The following is a 22,745-nucleotide window of genomic DNA, read 5'->3' on the forward strand; positions in this document are numbered from 1 at the left end:
AGTGGCTGTTACCTCTGAGAAGCAGGATTGGTGTGAATGGCAGGGAGGCACACTTTTATGTTTTATTTTCTATCCATACGGATTGCTTGAAATTTTATTCAGGTACATGCACTAAAATTAAGATTGTTTTTAATCCTAAAAAACATTGGGGCAAGTAGACTTAGAAGGGAATGACAGCTGGTAGTCTGTGTAGAGAGATCCCAGGAGTTTATAAAAAGCAGGTATGAAAACCCAAAAAAGATTTGAAGTTAAGAGCCATTTAAAGTAAAGGCGTAAATTACAGAGCACTACTAAACACAGCAAAGTCAACAAAAGAGATTTACAGTTAGGACTCGGTGATCCAGACAAAATAAATGCTTAGTATTTTCTATTTAAGACAGCAGAGATGAAACTATTCCCATCCAAATTTATATAACAAAATAAATCTGGCCTTTAAGGTATTTCAGATTCTGGAAAATTCAATTCTGCACAAAAAGGATTTGTTACATGGATTTATGGATAACATTTGATTGTCCAATACTTTAACATGTTTAAAAACAATGACATTAAAATAAGTGATCCTTAAAATCATGATGATAATTAATAGCATGACACCAAGGTTATAATTCTTTAATAAAACTTTTACATTTCTGGAACAACTTATTCAATTCATACAATATACATGATATAGCAAACAAAGTCTTCCTATAAAACATTTAAAATACATTTCTTTTGACTGTTTCCTCTAGATATATACCTGTCACAAATTCTTTTGGTATTCTTCTGAATTGTTATACAAAGCTTTAAAAAATGAAATTTTCATATAAAAATAATTATTTATCTGGATTTTTAACAATTGAGTTTTCAAATTAAATAACAAGGTGTTCTGTTTATCAGTGTATATTTAACATAGAAATAGTTAAATACTTTAATATTTAGAAAAACATCAAGAAGTGTTTTCTACTGGCTGCTACATCTTTAAGTTGGTAATTCAAATTTTATTTATAATTTTAAAATTACATGTTCTGTGGGTATAAAAGTTTAAAAAAATACATTCCAATTTAATAAAAAGTCTTCTAAATTTACATTTTTCAAACACTGCTGTGACTGCTATAATGCCTATCTGGTAGATACACTTAGCCAAAATAAGTTATTTTTAAAAATCAATAACATGGACTATGCCGGCAAGATTTCTTTAGATACATATGAGGGCAATTATAAAGTCAATGTTATCAATGTACTACTACAAATAAATAATACATTTAAAGCACAATTACTCTGTTTTAAAAAAGCAGAACATAAAAATGCATAGAATAGGTAAAGATTTTTGAAGTGTAAATCACTAGTGCAGAAATCTGGGCACTTAATCCCTTAAGAAGTTAGAGAATTTCAATTTAAAAGATGACTTCTCACTAGGGATACTGTGACTTTCTGTGAATAAAAAAAAGAAAGTCTATTATTTCTATTCAGATGCCTCTAGTGTTTTGGTTCAAGTGTTTCTACAGAACTCCTCCTTTAACTTAAATATTCTTTCCCTGAAAAAGACATTTGAAGCTAATAATTTTGGCCTCATGACATATATACTTTAAAGATACATGTGATTCTGTAGCCCATGCCTCCTCTCATTCTAACATCTATCCATATATGCACTTATAAATATACACATTTCAGGTTTATAAAAATATTTAGTTTTCATAAGCTTAAATAATTACTGAACGCTAATAAGAATACATTAATATTTGTATAACTTTACTTTTATTTATAAAAAGTTTTTTAGAGCAGCATTTGCATTGCAAATGAAATATGATCAAAGGATGCTGCAGTGTACATGGGCTCACACCGCAAACCAGACGGAGCAGCTACCACGTTCCTCTGAAAGAAACACCTGTTTCAGCTACAAAAGAGCAGTTCCTATAAAGTACAAAAACCATGAGGGGCCAATAACTTATCTGAACCTTGTAAGTGCATTTAAAAGTCATCTCCACAGAATTGGCCATATTTGTTAAAATATCCACAAGTCCAAGTTATCTTTGCCCCAAGAAAAATTTTCTATTGAGATAAGTAAAAATTGTATTATTGATAGCATTTTTAATGGAATCACATGAACTTATTAGAAATTAATGGAATTTTTGAAAGTAAAAAAATAAAACCATTGTGAGAGGTATAAGAAAATGAGAAAGACTGATTTAAAATTTAAAACATTACAAAAAAGCAAATAAAACCTCTCAATCTCAAACACTCATATTAAGCTTGTTTTTGTTGAGTTCACGCTCCAGATTTCCAATCAAAGTATCAATACTTTCCTGTAGATCTTTGAGATTGACTTTTCGGTCCACTGTAGACTCAATTGTCTGCATTGTCAAATACGTCTGAAATGTGTACTCTTCGGACAAGGGTACTGGCTGTTCAATCATTATATCTGGTCCATACATTTTGCTACAATTTTCTCCGTTTTCTCTGTCTTCTGAAGGGACATCATCATAATCTACGTCATTTAAATTTTCTTTTGTATTTAAAAAGTAGTTTTCTCCACAGCTGCTCCAGTCGCCTGCATACCGATTGCTAACTGGACTGTCTAATCTGGTTTGTCTCGGTCTAAGTATTCTTGATGAATCAGTACCACTCAAATTTAACATGCAAGGTCGTTCTTTCTTCCTCCTCAAATAACTTAGAGAAGACTTCTGCTCTGGGAACAAATTATCTGTTGATTCTTTGACAGTTAAACGTTGCGCTAGAAACAAACAATAAATTTGCTTAGTCACAGCCATCCAACTGGCCTTTAAAAAACAGAGCTAAAGATAAGCCATTTAATAATCAACTACAAACATGCATTAAAAACAAAACATGCACACTATTTTAAAAAAAGCATTCCATAATTACTTTTTTCTAACCAGACATAATCAAGATTAGGGGCAGAAGCTAGTAGAGTGGTCAATGGTGCTAATTCATGCCATATCATAACATCCCCAAACAAATAAAATTTCCAATGCTGATTAACTTTCTGTGCAAGTTAATTATTATCTAGCTGTAATTCAAACAGTAGCTAAGCTGGTAGCTTCTTGTATATTAAAAGCTAGAGCAAAAAGCAGGCAAGGCATGTTGGTGTAAAAAAACAAAACAAAAAGTTCCTTCTTCTGCAAACATCTAAATGAGGCAAAGACATCTAAAGTGCTCACTCTAACCTTTGTGCTTTTTTGCAATTCTATTAGCAGCTGTGTCATAATTTATTTTACTAAGCAGCCCAAATTTCACTTTGATAAAATGCACAAATACTAAATTTGACCACTGGTTACCTGAGTTTGATTATACAGCATTAGCTACTAATAGTCTTCATTTATTGCCTGAAAATAGTACAGATATTTTATTTTCCCATTCTAGTTAGATATCTAACAATCTCAAATAACATTCCTCATATTAATTTCTTCTAAGAGTATGCATTGTGCTGGCCATATAGATTACCACAGATATACACATACCTTCATGACAAACCAAGGCTTCACTGCTTACCCTTTAGTGCATATTGAACAAAACATTTGCCTATGGCTCTTCTGTATATAAGATGGACTTGAATGTTGAGGCATAGCTTTTGAAAACTACCCGTAATACTTTCCTCTTTTTGCTTATTTTCCACTAATAAATGCCTCTTCATGTACACTTTCTTTCACTGAGATACTTATTTTCAGTATGAATATATTATCAGTAATAACACACCCACTTTACACTCTCCAACATATAACGAATGCTTGTTCCTTACTGTACAAAACAAGATAATTGCAAAGTAATACAAACTTGTATATAGTGCTAGTTTTGCAGACTTACAGTGATCTTAACAGCATTTTTCAGGGGCACCTGGGTGGTTCAGCCGGTTGAGCCTCTGACTTCAGCTCAGGTCATGATCTCACAGTTCATGAGTTTGAGCCACATCAGGCTCTGTGCTGATAGCTTCAAGCCTGAAGCCAGCTTCTGATTCTGTATCTCCCTCACTCTCTGCCCCTCCCCTGCTCACACTGTGTCTCTATCTCTCAAAAATAAACTTAAAATACATTTTTCAGAGATTACATAATTTTTTGTACTTAGATTTTATTAAAATACTTGATAACTATCTATAGGTATGTCTCTAACATTTCCATTTGTCTATATTTTTATGATGGCTATTATATATAATTATGAATAGCTAAAATCTCTTGAGCTAAAATTTTCTGGAAAACAAAGGCCTGATATTTATTTTTTTAATGTTTTATTTTTGAGAGAGAGTGCATGCGAGTGTGCCCATGAGTGGGGGAGGAGCAGAGAGGGAAAGAGAGAGATCCCAAGCAGGCTCTGTACTGCCAGCACAGAGCCCAAAGCAGAGCTCAATCCCACGCCTGAGAGATCATGACCTGAGTCAACACTTAGCCAGCTGAGCCATCCAGGTGCCTCTGATATTTACCTTAAATTGATCTTTAATAACAGTATTAATATAGAATGCCCCATGCCATTAACTGAAGCAACTGCAGAATAAATAGCTGATTTTTTCCACTGCTTAATTATTCATATTCCTTTTTCTCCTCTAGCTGCTAATCTCTGCTAAGTCTCCTGGCTTTTCTCCCTCATTTTCTTGCTATTCCTGTTCTTAGTGCTTAAGTGGCATGCCTGTTGTTTTCATTACAGTACTTTGCTAACCTTGAAGTAATCTGGTTTGTGATCCAACCAAAGTAAAACTTTTTTTTTTCTTTTTGAAGTAAGCTCTATGACTTGGCAACGTGGGGCCTGAACTCATGACCCCGAGATCAAGAGTTGCATGCTCTATCGACTGAGCCAGCCAGGTGCCCCTAAGTAACGCATTTTTGACTCTGGATTGAGCCTGTCTTGTCGTGCTCCCATCTTCTGACATTCACCTTCAAAACCCAGATTTGTTTTGTTGCCAGTTACTTAAACCAAATCCCTATTCAAACATTATTGTTCTGTATTTTCTTGGAAAGGATTTAAGAAACCAATTATAGTAATATTTTATATCTTTTGGACTAAGAATTCAATTTCTGAAAAAATCAACCTCACTGACTTTTTAAACTACTGATGGTGGAATGCTTTCCTATTAAAAATGCAGAGAAACTGGCTAATTTTGACCCCAAAAGTTCTGGTTTTTCTAGTACTATGACTGTCCGTCTTCAACAGAATAAAATTAAAAATGCAATCTATAAAGTTGCTGAAAATGTTTCAAAATGTAATGGTATGTACTAAGAATCTTAATTTTCTTATCTTGTTTTCTACTGGTAGATTTATATTTTCAACCATCACCTAATATTATTAGCCTTTTGTCTAGAGTATAATTGCCTTATTTAATAGAATATATTGAGTGCCTCGTTAGTGCCAAGCACTGTCTTAGGACTTGGGTGTATAAGGGTAAGCAAAATATAGTCCCTGACCTCATAAAGCTTAGTCTAGTGAGAAAAGTGAAACAAAAAGGAATAGGAAAAAATTGATAGCTTTTTCCCAAAAAAACCTGCCCAAAATTTACTCATCATAGAAAATGTGATACAGCAAACAGCTAGTCTAGGAGTTACACTCTCTCTAAAGCTATTTCCCCTTCTATAAAGAGAAAGAGTGGCCTATCAGTAAATTTCAATATTCTTCTTACAACAGCAAGACCATTTTTAAAAAGCAACAATTTATAAAAATCCAATACATATAAAAGATGAAACAAAAACTGTTTTGATCAAAAGGGAAGTGTGTTTCCATTTTGTTCCCTCACCTGTTGCCAATCTGGCTCCAAAGCTGCTTCCAAAGAACCTTAGGGCTTGGCAGAAGACAATCTGAAATACCACTGGCAGGATGATTTTTACCTCTCGGTGCCAATATGCTAGGATTTTAACTGATCACTTTGAAGATAAGATTTTTCAAATGGAAAGCTCAAAGCAAATTTCACTATTGCCCCAAATGAAAAAACAAAAATTAACACAAAAGTTAAAGTAAAAACGAAGGTGGATGGGAGAAATGTGGAACCAACTCTTTTTTTTACCTCCAGAGTAGGGGAAATTCCAAAAACAAAAATATGTAAGATATGCATAGCAAGGAGTCAAACCTTCTATCTAACACATAGAGATGGGCATTTACCAAGTTAATGCGCTATGGCTCATTCTCTGTATCACTATCAACTTTCTCACGCACAGTCACTACACTACTTTTATTTGATGTCTGCCTTCTCTTGAATCCAAAAACAAATGATTTAGAGGGCAAAACTAACTGGTATTTACTCTCATCTTTCCGCCCTTTGTCTGAGGTACTATAACTAAAGTACAGGTTATAGAAAAGGAGGCAGATTTTTTTTTAATTGAAGTATAGGTGACATGTAATGCTATATCACTTTCAGGTGAATCAACTCTATACATTACACAGTGCTCACCACAATAAGTGTAGTTATCATCTGTCACCAACATTATCACAATATTGTTGACTATACTCCCCATACCATACTTTTCATCCCTGTGACCTTATTTATTTTATAACCAGAAGTCTGTATTTCTCCCATCCAAGTACTAACCAGGCCCTACCCTGCTTAGCTTCCAAGATCAGACGAGATCCGGCACGTTCAGGGTGGTATGGCCGTAGACTGGAAGTCTGTATTTCTTAGTCCCCTTTACCTATATCACTCCTTCCTCCATGCCATCTCCTCCCTGGCAACCCCCAGTTTGTTCTCTGTATTTATGAGTCTGTTTCCAGTTTTTTCGTTTGTTTGTTCATTTGTTTTGGTTTTTAGATTCCATATATATGTGAAATTATATGGTATTTGCCTTTGTCTGACTTCTTTCACTTAACATGATACCCTCTTGGTCCATTGATATTGTTGTGAATGGCAAGATCGCTTTTTTTTTTTTTTAATAGCAGAGTAATAGTCCATAATTAGTATATACACCACATCTTCTTTATCCATTCATCTACTGATGGGCACTTTACGCTGCTTCCATATCTTGGCTATTGTAAAGCTGCAATAAACTTTTCAAATTAGTATTTTCATTCTCTTTGGGTAAATACCCCATAGTGGAATTACTGTATTGTATGGTATTTCTATTTTTAATTTTTTGAGGATCCTCCATACTGTTTTCCATAGCAGCTACACCAATTTACATTCCCACCAACACTGCACAAGGGTTCCCTTTTTTCCACATCCTCACCAACACTTGTTATTTCTTGTTTTTTTTGATGCTAGCCATTCTGACAGGTGTGAGATGATATCTAATTGTGGTTTTGATTTGCATGTCCCTAATGACAAGTGATGTTCAGCATCTTTTCATGTGTCTGTTGGCCATCCATTTGTCTTCTTTGGAAAAATGTGTATTCAGGTCCTTAGAGGAGTTATTTTTAAATAACATTAACCTCTGACACAGAAGTAATGATAAAGAAATCAGGTACTGATAGTAAACTGTGTTTATCTCTCCAGGTAAGCAAGTTTTAATTTGTGATTAGAACAAAGATGGCTCCTTTCCCAATTCCTGATGTTTATTACAATTAAAGCAGTTGTAGGAAAAACTATAGAAAACATATTTAAAACTTTAACCTCAGAGATCCCTTATGTTGGGCACCAAATGCAGAAATCAAACCAATTAGCCAAAGAATCTTGATTCAGGATTTTTGAATAATTAATTATATATACCAATTCAGTTAAAAGACACATTAGAAATGACTTTTAAGCTTGTGTTTGAAAGAAAGCAAAAATTTTAACTTTCCAAATTTAAAAGTTGAAGTTTTTTATCCACTTTTTAAAATTAGTTAGATGTATTTTAAGACTAAATCAAGCATTTTGTTGCACTTTGGTCCATCCTTACATGTATCATTAAAAGAGTAACGAAGAGCTAACTTTATGCAAAACACTTTGGTCACTATCTTTGATGCTTTATCTGCAGAATCTTCACAACAACCCTGAGGTAGGCGCTATTTATAGAGAAGCATACTGAGGGGAATTAAAGTACGTGCCTGGGCCACAATGGATCTGAATCCAAGCCTGACTCCAGGGGCCAACCACTTTTACCACTGTATGCTACATAGAGCTCCTAAGTACTTTCATGTTTGGTACTATGCAGGGTAGGGAAGGGAAGCAGGCATTACTATAGGATAAGAAAAATTTGGAACCTAAATACAGCATTAGAACATCTAATTAAACATGTATTCCTTTTAGCTCTGAAACTATATAAGAGATATAGTAGGAAAATAACTGTCAGCTTTTTGTTCTTGACTGGAACAAGGAATGGATAAGAAAGATGGAAAGATCAAAGATAACTGTCAAGTCAAGCCTGGGTAATTTGAAGAATGACCATGAATACAGTAAAAATGTCAGGAAGAAAAACTGATTGAAGGACTAAAGAAGTTAATATTTACAGAGTACCTATTCTGTGACAAGAACTGCACTGAGCAGCTTAACATACGTAACTCCTTATTTTTTTTTAAATTTTTTTTTTTAATGTTTATTTTTGAGACAGGGAGAGACAGCATGAACGGGGGAGGGTCAGAGAGAGAGAGAGAGACACAGAATCTGAAACAGGCTCCAGGCTCTGAGCTGTCAGCACAAAGCCTGATGCGGGGCTCGAACTCACGGACCGTGAGATCATGACCTGAGCCGAAGTCGGACGCTTAACTGACTGAGCCACCCAGGTGCCCCCGTAACTCCTTATTTAACCCTCCTATAAATTCCATAAACATTATTAAAGTCCATATAACAAAAGACGATACTGAGGCTCTAAGATGTTAAAGAACCTGCCCAAGACCAGACTGCTAATAAGTAACACAACCAGGATACAAATCCTGATCTGACCAAATCCAAAATGTGCACATTGATCTATAGGTCTATTATATTATCAGCAAAAGCAAAAAATTTAAACAGAAAAAGCAAAATCTAGGAAATATTTTCTGCAATCATATATGGGCATATTTAGTGATTAGCTAATTCAAACACTTTGTCCTTGAAAGAGAAAAGTATTTCCAGAGAATCATTTACCTGGCCAGAGTTGAAGTAAATAATGAAGAACTTCAATATGTTTTTTGAAATCCAAAGCACTTGCAAGTTCTTCTGAATCAGTAAAGACTCTGTTGTTATGGTTAGTGTCTTGCTTCTGACTTAATAACACCGGTCCGAAGCACACAGCCAGGTTCTGGCACGTCATCTTATTCACTTCATGATAAGAAGCCACCAATTTCAAATGATCCAGCAACATCTTTAGGGTTGCCTAAATTAAGTTAAATTACATTTCACTTAGTAAAGTCATACACAGGAGCAAATTTAAGGACACAATTTACAGCAGAAAATATAAACAGACATTCTGTTACTTTTCAAAAGATTGTTTCAAAGCTTGGACCCTTAGGTTCCAATGACATAATTTGATCGATTAGATGGTTAAAATGTATAGTCTTTATAAAGGCTCATGAATGCATTCCAAATTTCAACAGGCGAACCTAGGAAAATATACATCAACGTTTTCTTCTCTTCCCTCCTCTAAAATGACAATAGCAAAGGCTGTGATGGAAAAGGGATTAGGTAAGAGTGTTTATCTTTAAGAACAGATAAATCCTCTAGTCATAATCAGGGGACTGCCAACCTTAAACTTAGGAAGCTAACAATTTCAAACGTGGCCAGGGTCTATCATGATACAGGATAGGAAAAAGGCCAATGTGCTTAACTAACAAATACTTTAAGTAGACAAACCATGGAAAAAAGAATAGAATAGCTAGAGATGAAAAAAAAAAAGTTTTTTTGTTGAAAAAAAATACTTTTTTAAAGTATTTTTATTTATTTAAGTAATCTCCACACCCAACATAGGGCTTGAACTCACGATCCTGAGGATCAAGGATCCAACTGAGCCAGCCAGGTGCCCCCAAAAAGAATATTTTTTAAAACTTGAAGAAACTAGTAAGGGGTGGAAGGTTATTTAGGTCTAAGCAATTATGGAAAGAAATATGATGTTTTTGAAGTACTGGCATGTGATCAATCATTTAACAAATAAAATGAGTGTATAATTTCTTCTTCATAATTGTATTAAAGAAATGAATGCCAAGTAAAACTGTAATTTTAAAAATTATTAAAAAAGAAAAAATCAAAATGACTTAATTTTAGAGCCAAAAGTAAAAAATGGATTCAGTGATCAGAAGGTCATTAGTAACCTTGGCAAAAATAAGTCCAGAAAGATAGGGTAGGGAGCCAGATTACAATGTGTTGAGTAGTCAAGGGTGGTGAAGAAATAAGGACAGCCGAAATAAATATTCTTCTAATGTTCGGCTGAGGAAGAAAGGAATAAAGAAAGAAGAAAAGTTAGAGGAGACTGTAATTAATATTTTGAAATCAAAACAAATCAAATATATGAATCATAAAAGCAATGTCAATAATAAATATCCATTCTTCATCTCCACTCACTATACATTTGCTAACACAAGTGGGATTCTACATATGTTGACATCTTAAGGCTACTTTCAGCATACCATGCTGTGACCAACACACACACACACACACACACACACACACACACACACACACACACCTGGCTAAATATCTTAGATTTAATCTCAATAGCAAACCAAGAAATACAATTTAAAGTAAAATATTTTTTTGTCTACTAAATAAAGATGAGCCAAAAAGTGCAATTGTTGTGTCCCTTTTGAAAAGTAATATGAAAACATATTAAGAGCCTTTGAGGGGCACCTGGGTGGCTCAGTCGGTTGAGCGTCCGACTTCGGCTCAGGTCATGATCTCGCGATCCGTGAGTTTGAGCCCCGTGTCGGGCTCTGTGCTGACAGCTCGGAGCCCGGGGCCTGTTTCAGATTCTGTGTCTCCCTCTCTCTCTGACCCTCCCCTGTTCACACTCTGTCTCTCTCTGTCTCAAAAATAAATAAATATTTAAAAAAATTAAAAAAAAAAAGAGCCTTTGAATGTTCACATCATTTAAATCAACAATTCCATTATTTCTACTCCAAATAAGTAATTCTAACTGAAAAGAAATCTCTGCATAAAAATATATACAAATAGACTCAAAACCTAAATATTATACAAAAGAGAATAGTGATTAATTATGTCAAATCCACTCAATGGAATATTATGAAGCCTTTTTAGAAAGGATGATAATAGCAAGAGCTTTAGGACCAGAAAGACCTATAAATTCAGGTGACAGACTACAGCACTCATAAAAGCTATATAACTGGAGCAGGCGATTTAAATTTCCACTCATTTCCTCACGTGTAAGTCAAATGATACCTGGCAATCAAACTTTACCTGGCAACGAAGAAGGAATATGTCTACCCCTTCATTCCACCCTTCTAATTCTGCTTATTTCTTTGTAGTTGTTCCCTTCTTCTCACCCACAGGAGTATACTTACTAATCTAACTGGACCGAGCACAGGGAAGGGGACAGTAAAGGTGAATGAAGTTTTGGGGCTTAATATTTTCACACATTCACTCTTGCCCTTTCTACCCTCACATAATAAGAAATATAGGCAAAGTTGACCTCATCTGGACAAGCTCAGCCATCTCTCTCTTATTTTCTCTTTTGTTCTAAGGAACAACAGTTAAAGTTAGGTTGAGACTGGTTCTGCAGACCCAGCTACCCTCTTATCTCCTCTGGTCCTGAGGATACTGGTCCCAAGATTTAGATCGTGAGGAGGTAAATGGGAAGATGCAAGAAGGAAAGCGATGGTGGTGGTGAGGGTTACTTAAGTCTTAAGGCTAAGCCATGTACACTGAAACAGTTACCGTATTTTTCAAATACTAAAAGGAAATACATTAACTACATATAGTTAATTAACTAACACGTTAATTATTGTTGCCTTTGGTTATTGATAATTGCAATTTTCCATTTTCTTTACTATATCCTCTCAATTTTTCTATAATAAGCATATATTATTTTAATAAGGTAGCCATACTCTTTAAAAACATATAGGAAGTACCTGTGCCTAGACTAAAATTATATACAGAAAAGATAAAATTGTCATCTATATTTATGCTGTTTAAGGAGTCTTTAGTAAAGGCAGAGCTTAAACTCCTAAGTGCCACAAATGTGAAACAGCTGAAAAACTATTTGTAGCTCTGGAGCTAAGTATATATTCATTAGCTGGCTTTCAGGGAAAAAGGTATACCACTGATGCTCACCCTCTCAACATCAGGAAGACAATCAAGCAGGTCAACAGTATACTTAGAGTCACTTGGGTCATTCTCACATCCACTTGATGACATTTTCAAAGGATTTTTTGCCATTGCATCTATTACAGCCTCATAAAGCTGCTTTGTTATCAGAGGAGAAGGAAGTTCTCTTAGATAGTCCTTAAGAACACCTTTAGAAAACAAAGACAGATAGCAATTGGTCTTCAAAATAAAATAAACTGTGGTGAATTATTTTTAACTGAAGTATTGTTAACCTTTAATATTCTGAAAATAACAAAAGCAACAAAAAACTATTATGCTAGTGAACATTTTGTATTCTTATAAATTGCTTTGGTAATTGACTTCTTGTTTTGCAACCATGCTAAAAATGCACACACAGAATTTCCAATTATCATACATATTATTAGGTTTGTTACTCATAAAGTAAGCAGTTCGCAGTACATACACTTTATTGATTCTGGCCCTCTATAAATGCATGTGAAACAAAAGCTGAGAAAGCAAGGCATACTAATATAATTGTAAATTATTCCAATTACATGGATTTTTAATTTCTAGACTCTTATTTGGTAAAGAATACCAATTGTCCATGTACAACATGTTTCATAATAGTGTGTTGTATATTTGCAAGTTGTTTTGTTTATTTACTGATGAGAAACAGGATTCTCCCTTACATTATTTTGTAGATTTTGGGGTTGTATCCAAAGAAGGTTGGATCAAAATACCTGTTTGCATAAACTGAAATCACATCTTCCTGCTATGCCATCAGATTTTTTTTTTTAATTTTTTTTTTCAACGTTTATTTATTTTTGGGATGGAGAGAGACAGAGCATGAACGGGGAAGGGGCAGAGAGAGAGGGAGACACAGAATCGGAAACAGGCTCCAGGCTCTGAGCCATCGGCCCAGAGCCCGACGCGGGGCTCGAACTCACGGACCGCAAGATCGTGACCTGGCTGAAGTCGGACGCTTAACCGACTGCGCCACCCAGGCGCCCCGCCATCAGATTTTTTAAAGTGGGGTTGGGAATTTTGATAAATTTGGAGTAACTTATTTTGGGAAAGAATAAATTTTAAATGTTTTCTATTTTCTTCTTCTAAATGAGGCATAACTGACATACAAGAGTAAATCTTAAAAGTTCTCATCACAGAAAAAAAAAAATTCTAACTATTCATGGTAATGGATTTGTAACTATGTATGGTTAAGTAGACTTTTTGTGTTGATCATTTCATAATACATACAAATACTGAATCACTATGTTGTACACCTGAAACTAATATAATGTTATACATTAATTATACCTCAATAGGAAAAAAAGTGGTCAAAAGGCCTTGCAAATAAATGAGTTATATATATTTCCCCTTTAATACTCTTATGTGTCTTAAACATATTTATGAGTGGTTGGATAATCTCAAATGCTACAGCGTTGTATGAGGGGGAAAATCATTCTTAATATCAAATAATAAAACCAAAAGCCAAGAACACAAATCATCACACTTGTCACTATAACAAGAGCGAGGGAAGTCAATTCCAAACACACCACAGCGGTCATGAACTAAGAGAGATCACCTACGGTAGAGGAAACAGGAAAGTGTGATTTATGGTTGTTACATATAAGCAAGGTAGGTAAGGCAGTAGCTAAAATCTACAATGTGATCACAAGGGAGAACAGGAGATTTTCGGACACCAAAAACCTAAAACTAAACAATATCAATTCAGAACATGCTCTCAGCTAAACTGAGAACTTAGACTGCTTTTTGTGGTTATCCCAAATGATTTTATGAATTTCGTAATTTTTATATGCTTGACTGGTATCCATGAAATAACAAAAGTACAATTCTCATCCAAAGAAACACAAGTATTGTACTTACTGAAAGGCTGTAGCAAATTGATTATTTTCAAGAATAAAAGTATATACTCTTTCATTAATTAGATGGCGGTTTAGTAAAATTTTTACAGACTTGTAATGATTTATGGTTTTCCATGATGTTTTCTTAGGCCACATTCCACCAAATTACAGATTTCCAGAAATTGTAGTACTGCTTTATATGTTTTAGTGTAATAATGCTTTAGTGTAATAGCATCTTCATTTTAAAACCAGAATCAGGCTGAATATGGTTTTCACATTTATGTGAAGCTAAAATTTATGCTTTAGTTTTAAGACACTGATATCCTAGTGTCCCATTACCTTTAATCAAAAGTAATTACATTCTTGTTGAAAAGTAAATTATGCATCAAATAAGGAAACTTCAGGTTGTAGTAAAAGGGAAAAACAGTACAGAAAAAAAAAACCTATCTTTTTGATAAGACTTTATGGAACAGAATTTGTATTTAATAAGAATGACTAAAGACCCTTTTTTGGTGATGAAAGCAAAAGAAGCAAGTGGAAGTGTTAGATCTCTTGGTTTTTTCATCTACAGTATTTATATTGCAATCTCAACTAGGTATAGTGCATTAATATAAAATACTTTTGAAATATATCATCTTTTTTTTTTAATGGAACCTATTCAAAAATCACATACTGCTAGATAGGATATTGAAATGATTGGTGTGCATTATTTTTTAAAATCTTCATTTTTGGTCAGCATAAATTTCCTTTAATTTTCATTTCCAGTAGGACTTCATTTTGAGGTTTAATGTCTATGAAGCCAGTATAAAGTTTTACAAAGTAGTAATTATGGATTCCAAGTCATTTAAGATGAAAAATGAAATGTGAGAGGTGCCTGGGTGGTTCAGTTGGTTAAACGCCTGACTTTGTTTGGCTCAGGTCATGATCTCACAGTTGGTGAGTTCAAGCCCTGTGTCAGACTCTGCATTGTGTCAGGCTGATAGCACAGAGCCTGCTTGGGATTCTCTCTCTGTCCCTTCCCTGCTCTCTCTCTCTCAAAAATAAACATTAAAAAAAAAAAAAAGAAAAATGAAATGTGAAATTACTTAAGAAAACTAATTTTATTCTGTAACATCTAAGTCCTCATCATCCTCTTCATCATCATCTTTTGCTTGTTGATCCTTTATTAGTTATCTGTCCTATTGCAGATACACACTTAGCTGACAGTGATCTTTGAAGAGATGACTTTGGATCTGCTCTGACAATATCTAAACAGGATGAAAAATCTGGTTGATATGGACAATTTCGAAAAACCTCTAAATCTTCATCAATGTTTTGTATAAATTGGTAGATAGCAGTGCAGACCTTTAAAACTTTGCCATGAAGTAACATTTCAATAGTGATAAATTCTAAAAATATAGTCTTTATGTCCTTTATTTTCTGCTTTTCAAAATTGTCAATAGTTTCCTCCAGATGACGAGTTGTTCAGGTAGCATCCATTGTGGCTCTCTGCAATTAAGTTTCTGCCTTACAAAACATTTTTTTAAAGATCAAAAGTCAGATGCTCAGTCAGTTGAGCATCCAACTTCGGCTCGGGTCATGATCTCACAATTTGTGAGTTCAAGCCCCATATCGGGCTCGCTGCTATGAGAGCAGAGCCCACTTCCGATCATCTGTCCCCCTCATTCTGCCCCTCCCCCACTTGCACTCTCTCAAAAATAAACAAACATTAAAAAGCAAACAAACAAAACAAACAAAAAAGATCAAAAGTCAAAGGATACAATAATATGTATTCCTTCTGAGTTAACTGATTGGCTTCCCAATTCATTGCTACTAATGTTGCTCTGAGATCCTCTCATTTCATTTTCACAATGGTTCCATAAGCTTTCAAAGGTTCAACTACTCTGGCTTCAAGTCTTTCAACCTCTGCTTGTTGATAATACTGAAGTTTGGCAAACTAATCAGAAACGTTTTCTAGGCCCTGCTTTCTTCCTTTCTTTGTCTCTCTCCTCCCTTCCTTCCTTCCCTCCCTCCCACCCTCCTTACCTCCCTCCCTCCCTCCCTCCCTCCCTCCTTTATTTTTTTCAGGCCCTGCTCTAAACCTGGGGTCTCTGTAGAGGCATACACGTTGATTTCATTCACCAGTAGGTCTGCTTTGTCTCACAGTCTGGCATTTTTCCGCACATAAGCAGCAAAGATTTGGCACAGCTCTCCGAAATGCTTCTCCGCATTTGCGACAGCATCTTGCAGTTGTCTGGTTTGAGTATCCTCGTTTTCCAACCTATGCCTCAACACCCTGCCTTGTGCATGGCCGGGGACCCCGGGCTGGCATCCAATGACCTGGGCTCTGACATGACTGAGCGTGAACTACAGTGCAAGATGCCACCTCCTGGAGCCCCCACCACCTTCTGATAATCTTTTCAATTTTGATAGTAATATGATTCATTAGTTTCTTATGGATCCTTCCATGTTTGTTTATGTAAATATAAATAATGTATTACTATTATTATCATTTGTTACATAATAGATAGTGCATATCATGTCCTGTTCTGTTTCTTGGTGTTTCATTTAACATCATATCCTTGAGATCTTTTCAGTATACAGAAAGCTTCCTCAATCAGTTTAAAGCCACAACACAGTATTTCAAAGCAGCTTGCACTGGGGCCAGAAAAACAGAAAAACAGCTGTTCTAACCAACACAGAGCAATGGGGACCAGATCTAACTTCCTGCCTGTAACAACTGGGAACACCAGATAAAATATCTGAAAAAAAAAAATTAAAAAACTGTGTCCAACATATTAGACATCAGTCAAAGAAGGATAGTGATCCCTAAGGGATGGGAATCTAATGAGGTGTGCTCATAACTGCCTTATTACCCGAAAACCTTTCCAAGTCACTGTGAGGGGGTGCAAACACAGGTAGCTAGTAGGTCCAGCTAAGTTGAGGAGAGGAAGCTAGAAGACTAAGGAAGTCAAAGCAGCTAGAGCTTGCAGGACAGAGTATTAGAGAATAGATAGCTGCTCAAAAAAACAAAAACAAAAACAAAAAACAAACAAACAAAAAAACACCTCTGGAGATTTCCAAGAATCCCCCTGAGTCTCTGAGTACTGATCAGCATGTGCAGGTGAGGAAACTAACCAAGGCTGGAAAAGGAACCACCCAAAAAGATTAAAGGGAACAATTTCAGGAGCTTATACTAGCAGGCAATAAATAGCTCCTGTTCTGAGCAACCAAAGTGAAAAACTTCGTAACTTACGATATTTGGGTATAGTACTGTTACAGCTTGAATTGTGTCTTCCACAAACATATATTTGAGTCTTATCCCTCAGCACTTCAGAATGTGGCCGTGTTTGGAACAGGATCTTTACAGAGATAATCAAGTTAAAATGAAGTCAGTAGGGTAGGCCCTAATACATTCTGACTGGTGTTCTTATAAAAGGGGAATTTAGACACAGAGACAGACATACAAAAAGGCAAGAGGATGTGAAGAAGCAGGGGAGAAGTGTGTGAAGCCAGAGAACTGGAGTGATGCATCTATAAATGAAGGAATGCCAAAGATCGCCAGCAAAAAAACAAAGGCTACGATGAAGCAAGGAAGAATTTCCCTACAGGTTTCAGAGGGAGCAAGATCCTGCTGACAACTTGATTTTGGACTTCCAGCCTCCAGAACCATGAGGCAATACATTTCTGTTGTTTTAATCACCTAGTTTGTGGCACTTAGCAGCCATAGGAAACTAATATGAATGCAAAGAAGGGTTTTGCTTCAGTAGTGAATCAAAGAAATATAAAAAGAGAAGACTTATTTAAAAGCTGCTCTCTTGGGGCGCCTGGGTGGCGCAGTCGGTTAAGCGTCCGACTTCAGCCAGGTCACGATCTCGCGGTCTGTGAGTTCGAGCCCCGCGTCAGGCTCTGGGCTGATGGCTCAGAGCCTGGAGCCTGTTTCCGATTCTGTGTCTCCCTCTCTCTCTGACCCTCCCCTGTTCATGCTCTGTCTCTCTCTGTCCCAAAAATAAATAAACGTTGAAAAAAAAAAGTTAAAAAAAAAAAAAAAAAAAAAGCTGCTCTCTTTCTGCTTACAAGCACACCTACAAAAAATCTAACGGTTCCCAAGTAACTTCATTGTATACTAGAACAAAGCCCAAGAGTGTCTATAAAATTAAAAAAAATATATATATATAGCACCCAAGAAGGTAAAATTCACACCTGACATCCAATAAAAAATGACCATGTGTATAAAGAAGCAAATATGATCTATAATGCGGAGAAAAATCAATTGTGAACCAACCCAGAAATGACATAGCTGATAGAATTAGTAGACAAGGACATTGCAACAGTTATTATATGGTATTTCATATGTTTAAGAAGCTAGAAGAAAGACCGAACATGCCAAGTAGAGAGACAGAATGTTTGAAAAAAAGATCAAATTTCTAATAGTGAAAATTAAAATATCAGAGATTAAAAATACAATGAGTTAAATTAATATTAGCAGAGAAGATTAATGACTTGAAGACACAGCAATAGAAATAACTAAAATTAAACAGAGAGATTAAAAAAAAAGACTGGAAAAATGAACAGAATATAGGTGAGCTGTAAAACAAATACCAGTGACCTAATACATGTGTAAGTCTTTAAAGGAAAACGGGAGGTAGAAAATGGGTGAGTCAAAACCACAATCGTAATTGAAGATTTCAACATGCCTCTCTTAACAAGAAGAAAGAAAACACATAAAGACATGGAAGACTGGAACAACATTATTAATCAACTTGACTGCATTGGTAATTATAGTATATTACATCTCCAAACACCAGAACACACATTCTTCTCAAGGGTTCAAATGAAACATTTACCACACAGAAGAGCATATCTTGACCTTAGAATAAGTTTAAATAAATACAAAAAGATTCAAGTCACATGAAGTATGTACTATGATTATAATGGAATTAAATGAGAAATTAATAATAAAAAAGTATCTGGAAAATTCTGTAAATATTTTGACACAAACGAACATACTTCTAAATAATCCATGAATCAAAGAAGAAAGAAAAAGGAAAATCAGAAAATGAGGGATGCCTGGGTGGCTCAGTTGGTTGGGTGTCTGACTTAGGTTCAGGTCACGATCTCACGGTTCGTGGGTTTGAGCCCTGTGTCAGGGAGCCTACTTAGGATTCTGTGTCTCCGTCTCTCTCTGCCCCTCCCGATCCCTCGCTCTCCCTCTCCCTCTCTCTCTCAAAAATAAATAAACATTAAAAAAAAATTTTTAAAGGGGCGCCTGGGTGGCTCAGTTGGTTGAGTATCCGACTTCAGCTCAGGTATGATCTCACTGCTGGTGAGTTCAAGCCCTACATCGGGCTCTGTGCTGACAGCTCAGAGCCTGAAGCCTGCCTCAGATTCTGTGTCTCCCTCTCTCTCTCTGCCCCTCCCCACTCACACTGTCTCTCTCTCTCTCTCTCTCTCTCTCAAAAAATAAACATTAAAAAAAATGTTTTTTTAATTAAAAAGTGTTTGAACTGAGTGAAAATGAAAACAAAACACATCGGAATTTGTGGGATGAGGTTTAGAATTTAGAAAGAAATCTATAGCACTAAGTGTTTACATTAGAAAAGAAGGAAGGTCCCAAATAAATGATTTCAGTTTCCCTTAAGAAAATAGAAAAAAGGGAGGAAGTTATACTCAAAGTGAGCAGAAGAAAAGAAAATATAAAGATTAGAGTAGAAATTAATGAAATAGATAATAGAAAGCAATAGACAAAATAAAATCAAAATTTGTTTCTTTGAAAAGATCAACAAAATTGACAAACCTTCAACTAAGCTGACCAAGGAAAAAAGAAGACTCACATTACTAAAATCAGTAATGAAAGAGGGCATCATTACCAACCTTCTAGAAATAAAAAGGATTATAAGTGAATATTATGAATAACTATATGGCAATAAATTAGGTAACTCAGATGAAAGCTAGAACTCATAGAAAGAGGTAAACTATTGAAAGTGACTTAAGAAGAAATAGAAAATCTGAATATATTTATAGTTAAACAATTTCTTAAGTTTATTTATTTTGAGAGAGAGAGAGAGAGAGAGAGAGAGAGAGAGAGAGAGAGAGAGAGAAAGAGAGAGAGCATGAGCAGGGTGGGGGCAGAGAGAGCGGGAGAGAGAGAATCTCAAGCAGGCTCTGTGCTGTCAGTGCAGAGCCCAATGCAAGGCTGGAACTCATGAACCATGAGACCATCATGATCTGAGCCTGAATCAAGAGTCAAATGCTTAACCAACTAAGCCACCCAGGTGCCCCTGAGGAGATTTATAATAAGACACTGAATTAGTAATTTTTGAAACTTCGCACAAAAGAAAGCCCGGCCCCAGATAGTTTAAGTGATAGTTGAATACTACCAAATACTGAAAGAAGAACTAATACTAATTTTTCACAAACTCTTACCAAAAATAGAAAACACTTCTCAACTCATTCTACAAGACCAGTATTATGCTGACACCAAAACCAGACAAAGACATTACAAGAAAACTATAGACCAATATCGTGTAGGACACAAAACTCCTCAACAAAATACTAGCAACTAAATCCAGCAACATATTAAAAAGGAAAAAAAAAAAGAATATACATCAGGACTAAGTGGGATTTATCTCAGGAATGCAAAGGTTGGCTTAACATCTGAAAACCAATTCATGTAATATACTATATCAATAGAATAAAGGACAAAACCACACGATCATTTCAGCAGAGTCATAAAAGTCATTGAGCAAAATTCAACACACTGTCATGATAAAAACACCCAAAAAACTTGGAATAGAAGGGAACTTCCTCAACTTGCTAAAGGGGATCTATGAAAAACTCAGTTAATATCGTAAGTAATGGTCAAAAGCTGAATGCTTTTCTCCTAAAATCAAGAACAAAATAAGAATGTTCAGCTCTCGCCACTGCTGTTCAACATTACATTGGAGGTTCTAGCCAGGGTTAATTAAGCAAGAAAAAGAAATAAGAAGGATCCACCTTGGAAAGAGAGAAGTAAAAATATCTCTATTTGCAGGTAACATAATCTTGCATATAGAAAATCCTAAGGAATCCACTAAAAAAACAGAATAATTGAGTTTAGCAAAGTACAAGATCAATATGCAAAAATCAACTGTATTGTGTTTTAATTTTTATTTTAGAGAGAGAACATGGGGAGAAGGGCAGAGGGAGAAAGAGAGAAAATCTTAAGCAGTCTCCATGCTCAGTGCAAAGCCCAGCGTGGGAGCTCTCACAATGGTGAGATCAAGACCTAAGCAGAAATCAAGAGTCAGATGCTTAACCAACTGAGCCACCCAGGTGCCCCTCAACTGTATTTCTATGCACTAAAAATGAACAGTCCAAAAAAAAAAAAAAAAAAAAAAAAGATAATTCCTTTTACAACAGCATCAAAATAATTAAATACTTAGGAATAAATTTAACAAAAGAAATACAAAACTTGTGCTCTGAAAACTAAAAATCATTTATGAAAAAAATTTAAAAACTTAAATAAATGGACAGCTATCCCATGTTCATAGATCACAACACCTAATACTGTTAAAATGAAAATACTCTCCAAACTGACTATAGATCCAACATAAAACCTATCAAAATCCTATGTAGCTTTTTCACAGAGATTTACAAGCTGATCCTAAAATTAGTATGAAAAAGCCAAAATAGCCCAAAAAAATCTTAAAAAAAAAAAAAGAACATCGGTAGCCTAACACCTCCAAATTTCAAATTTTACTATAAAATTTCATTAATCAAAACAATGTGGTACTGATATAAGGATAGACATACAGATCTATGAAACAGAACTGAGAGTCCAGAAATAAACCCTCATATTTATGGTCAATAAATTCTTGATAAGGTGTAAAGACAATCCAATGGAAAGAAAGTAGTCTTTTAATAGATTTTGGATGGGTCATTTGCATGTTAAAATCACTTAGGACAAAGACAGGACTTTCGTTTGAAATATAACCATTGGTAAGATATCCAAATTGTTCACTGGAAGCGCCTGGGTGGCTCGGTCAGTCAGTTGAGTATCTAACTCTTGATTTTGGCTTGGGTCATGATCCCAAAGTCATAGTCTAGAGCCCTGCATCTGGCTCTGCCTTAAATGTGGAGCCTGCTTGGGATTCTCTCTCCCTCTCCCTCCCTCTCTCTCCTTCTCTCTCCCTCGCCTTTTCTCTCTCTTTCCCTCTCCCTCTCTCCCCTGCTCATTCTCTCTAAAATTTAAAAAAAACTTTAAAAAAGTATTCACTGAATAAATGGGAATGTCCAAGAGTTCTGCAGATAATCTTAAATAGGAAAGACAGAGGCAGTGTAGGTATGCACCATGAAACTTTAGAGAGCTTTATTCTCAGAAGAGCGTAAGTTTCTGTTCAACAGTGAAAAGATAACAATCTGGAAATAGTGCTGGGAAACCAAGAGTATATTGACCAGACTTCTAACTGACATATAAGAAGAAACAGAATATGTATAAAGAGCCTGACATATCCCAACAATCAATACATGCTAGATGTACAGTGATGATAACAATAAAGCATTTTATACACCGTAGACATGTAGTAATTGTTTATTCCCATTCCTTAACTTATATCATGTGACTTTTTTTACTACCATCATTAGTTTTGCAGTCTAAACCTATCTACAATGAATAGCAACATGTGGTGTAAAGAGGACAACTGAGTTACAGTTAGAAAGAGAAAACCCAATTTTCTGTAGCTGCCAAATAAAGACAGCTACCAACCCTCTAGGGCATGATTTAAAAAAATAAAAATAAAAAAGATTCCATGTGTGTTCCTTGACAAAAAGCAAGACTTGTTAGTTCT

The 22,745-nt window shown here is 35.3% G+C and overlaps 1 protein-coding gene across 2 annotated transcripts in view; it reads right to left on the minus strand.

Moving 5' to 3' along the window:
• Positions 1 to 339: 339 nt before the first annotated feature.
• The window catches only part of SYDE2 (synapse defective Rho GTPase homolog 2), a 52,875-nt gene continuing 30,469 nt past the window's right edge, over positions 340 to 22,745 (minus strand). The window contains exons 5-8 of one of the 2 annotated variants that reach the window (XM_043575465.1): positions 12,083 to 12,264; positions 8,948 to 9,176; positions 3,273 to 3,320; positions 2,595 to 2,710 (exon numbers count right to left, since the gene is read on the minus strand). In XM_043575465.1, coding sequence (XP_043431400.1) covers positions 3,310 to 3,320; positions 8,948 to 9,176; positions 12,083 to 12,264 — 422 coding nt within the window. In that variant the 3' untranslated portion in view covers positions 2,595 to 2,710; positions 3,273 to 3,309. Of the gene's footprint in view, positions 2,711 to 3,272; positions 3,321 to 8,947; positions 9,177 to 12,082; positions 12,265 to 22,745 lie in introns of both variants that reach the window. The other variant, XM_043575464.1, reaches the window with a different exon arrangement.

This window comes from Prionailurus bengalensis, chromosome C1 (genome assembly GCF_016509475.1).
Source record: "Prionailurus bengalensis isolate Pbe53 chromosome C1, Fcat_Pben_1.1_paternal_pri, whole genome shotgun sequence".
In the NCBI taxonomy this organism is placed as follows: domain Eukaryota; kingdom Metazoa; phylum Chordata; class Mammalia; order Carnivora; family Felidae; genus Prionailurus; species Prionailurus bengalensis.